General features: G+C 39.7%; 1 protein-coding gene across 1 annotated transcript; it reads left to right on the top strand.

Moving 5' to 3' along the window:
- The first annotated feature begins 644 nt into the window (after positions 1-644).
- LOC131060023 (uncharacterized) lies at positions 645-1,454 on the top strand. Its single transcript, XM_057993119.2, has one exon. It carries the CDS (start codon positions 645-647, stop codon positions 1,452-1,454), a length of 810 nt encoding a protein of 269 aa, XP_057849102.2.
- The last annotated feature ends 1,195 nt before the right edge of the window (positions 1,455-2,649 follow it).

Below are 2,649 nucleotides of genomic sequence, written 5' to 3'. Positions count from 1 at the left end.
TTACAAAGCGAGAAATAGGTAGTTTGCTAGAAGACCTCAAAACTGATTTATTGAGTCATATGGGAAAACAAATTGACACACTTTATACTCGCAGGAAACAGGAGGAAGCAGAGAAGGCCTTAGCCGTGTATTTCCCTACATGTCATAAAAAGCATGGCCAGGAAGATTGTCCATATAATCGCGCCAATATTTCATCTCTAGAAGAGGCTAGTAAAAGTTCCATTTTAAAACCTCTTCCTGAGGGAGTGACCAGTATGGAGTATGCTGAGGAACCTATTTACTTTATGGCACCCCGACGTCCTTTTCCACCACGAGCCATGCAACCACATTATTCTAATGAATATTTCTCAGGAGCAAATCAACCCTTTCAACATCAGGCTACCTGGTATGGGGATTGGCAGCAACCTCCTTCTTACTCTCAATGGCCACAACAACAACAATATGCTTCACAGCCGTGGCAATAGGCATGGAGGCCACAACCGCCACATCCTACACCTTATCAACAAACCACACCATTTCCACAACCATATCTTCCACAAGCTCCACTTCCTCCACCACCCTTAATAAGTCCTTATCAACAACAACAGTTTCTTCCACCTATACCATCCTCTTCTAATCTGCCACAGCCATCGAAACCTAGAACTATGCCCACTCAACCAAATCCAAATCCCAACAATAAACCTTCTCAACCCATATATAATAATGAGGTGGCAAATTACCCTACATATCCAATCAATGCAGTAGAACTTGAAGGAGTTCAATTAAGATCAGGAAAGGCTCTTCAAGGGCCTGTTATCATAGAAATCGAGGAAGAAGCTGAGGAGGTCCCTATAAAGGAACCCTCGTTCTCTCCACCCTTTCCTAATCACTTAATTTCCAAACCTGTATCAAAGGAGCCCACACAGATTGAGTTTGATCTTATGAATGAACTTCAGAATGTTAATATCAAAATTCCTTTGTTGCAGGCCATAAAAGACATTTCGGTATACAACAAGACAATTCGGGAGTTGTGTACCCACAAGCAAAAGAAGAAAGAGGATCCAAGGACTGTTCAAGTTATCGGCCAACTAGCCGACTTGATGCTCGGGAGTTTGGCCATGCCCAAATATTCAGATCCGGGTAGTCCAGTTATCAAGGTAAGTATTGGTAAGACTACTATTCCTAACACACTAGTAGATTTAGGTGCTGCAATTAATGTAATGACAAATGAGACTAAAGAAAAATTGGCACTTAAAGGATTGAGACCTACACCAACAGTTCTTCAAATGGCTGACCGCTCATTAGTCAAACCTAAAGGGGTAATTGAGGATGTAGTACTTTCTATTGATTCATGGGATTATCATACTGATTTTATGATTATGCAGCCAAAGGTTAAATTGGGGGGGTATCCCTTGATCTTGGGACAACCCTGGTTAGCTGCTGCCAATGCCTTTCATCAATTGTCATTCAGGTAACATGGTTATTTCTAATGGGGAGCATACTAAACAATTAACATTGTATCCTCCAGCACAACCTATGCTAGAAACTGAAGATCCACTTTGGATTGATAGTGACTTAGAAGATTCATTACCAATCTTGACGATTGACCAAGCATTGGACCTGGAAGATCCTACTGAGGAGAGTATCCTTGTAAATTTTCTTCAAAATCGGTATGAATCAAATGATCTTCTGGATAGTCTGGTCCTTCCTTCTGGTATCAATCCCAATTGTCCTTTTGGAAATTTTCCTTCATTAGGTAACTCTTGATCAGTTCAATATTTCTTAACTTTACATCAGTTGTTACCTCACCAATGTTTATATAGTCCAATGTTAACCTTAGAAACTCCTAGCCATTTCCAAATCCTAGCTCTAGATTGCCCGACACAATAAACACCTATGGAAATTCTACCAGGTTGTACCCTTACTATTAACCCAAATTTAAGCCCAGGACAAATCCAAGATCTGATAACTATGCTCAGGGATAACAAAGCAGCATTTCCTTGGGAATACCAGGATATGCGTGGCATTCATCCTAATACTTGTACACACTACATTTACATAGATGAAGGGAGTCACCCAGTTAGACAGCCGCAAAGGAGACTAAACCCTGCATTAAGAGAAATTGTCAAGGAGGAGTTACAAAAAATATTAAATTTTGGGTTTATTTATCCTATTTCTGATAGCAGGTGGGTATCTCCCTTAGTTGTGGTTCCCAAAAAGAATGGTAAGTGGCGTATTTGTGTTGATTATAGAGCATTAAATAAAGCAACTAAAAAGGATCATTTTCCATTACCATTCATTGATAAAGTGTTGGACACTCTTGTAGGAAAGCGATTCTTTTCTTTCTTGGATGGATTCAGCGGATACAATCAGATTCACATAGCACCAGAGGATCACGACAAGACTACTTTCATGTGTCTGTGGGGTACCTTTGCTTACAATGTTCTTCCTTTCAGTTTATGCAATGCTCCGGCTACTTTTCAAAGGGCAGTATTAAGTATTTTCGCTGATTTAATTAATGATTGTGTTGAGGTATATATGGATGATTTTACTGTACATGGCAATACTTTTACAGAAGCTAAGGATAATCTGGAAAAGGTACTTAAATGATGTATAGACACTAACTTGTCCTTGAGTCATGAAAACTGTCACATGTTGATGACTGAAGGA

The sequence above is a fragment of the Cryptomeria japonica genome, chromosome 8 (assembly GCF_030272615.1).
Source record: "Cryptomeria japonica chromosome 8, Sugi_1.0, whole genome shotgun sequence".
NCBI lineage: Eukaryota > Viridiplantae > Streptophyta > Pinopsida > Cupressales > Cupressaceae > Cryptomeria > Cryptomeria japonica.
The sequence above is the reverse complement of the archived record's forward strand: the minus strand, read 5'-3'. Positions and strand labels throughout refer to the sequence as shown.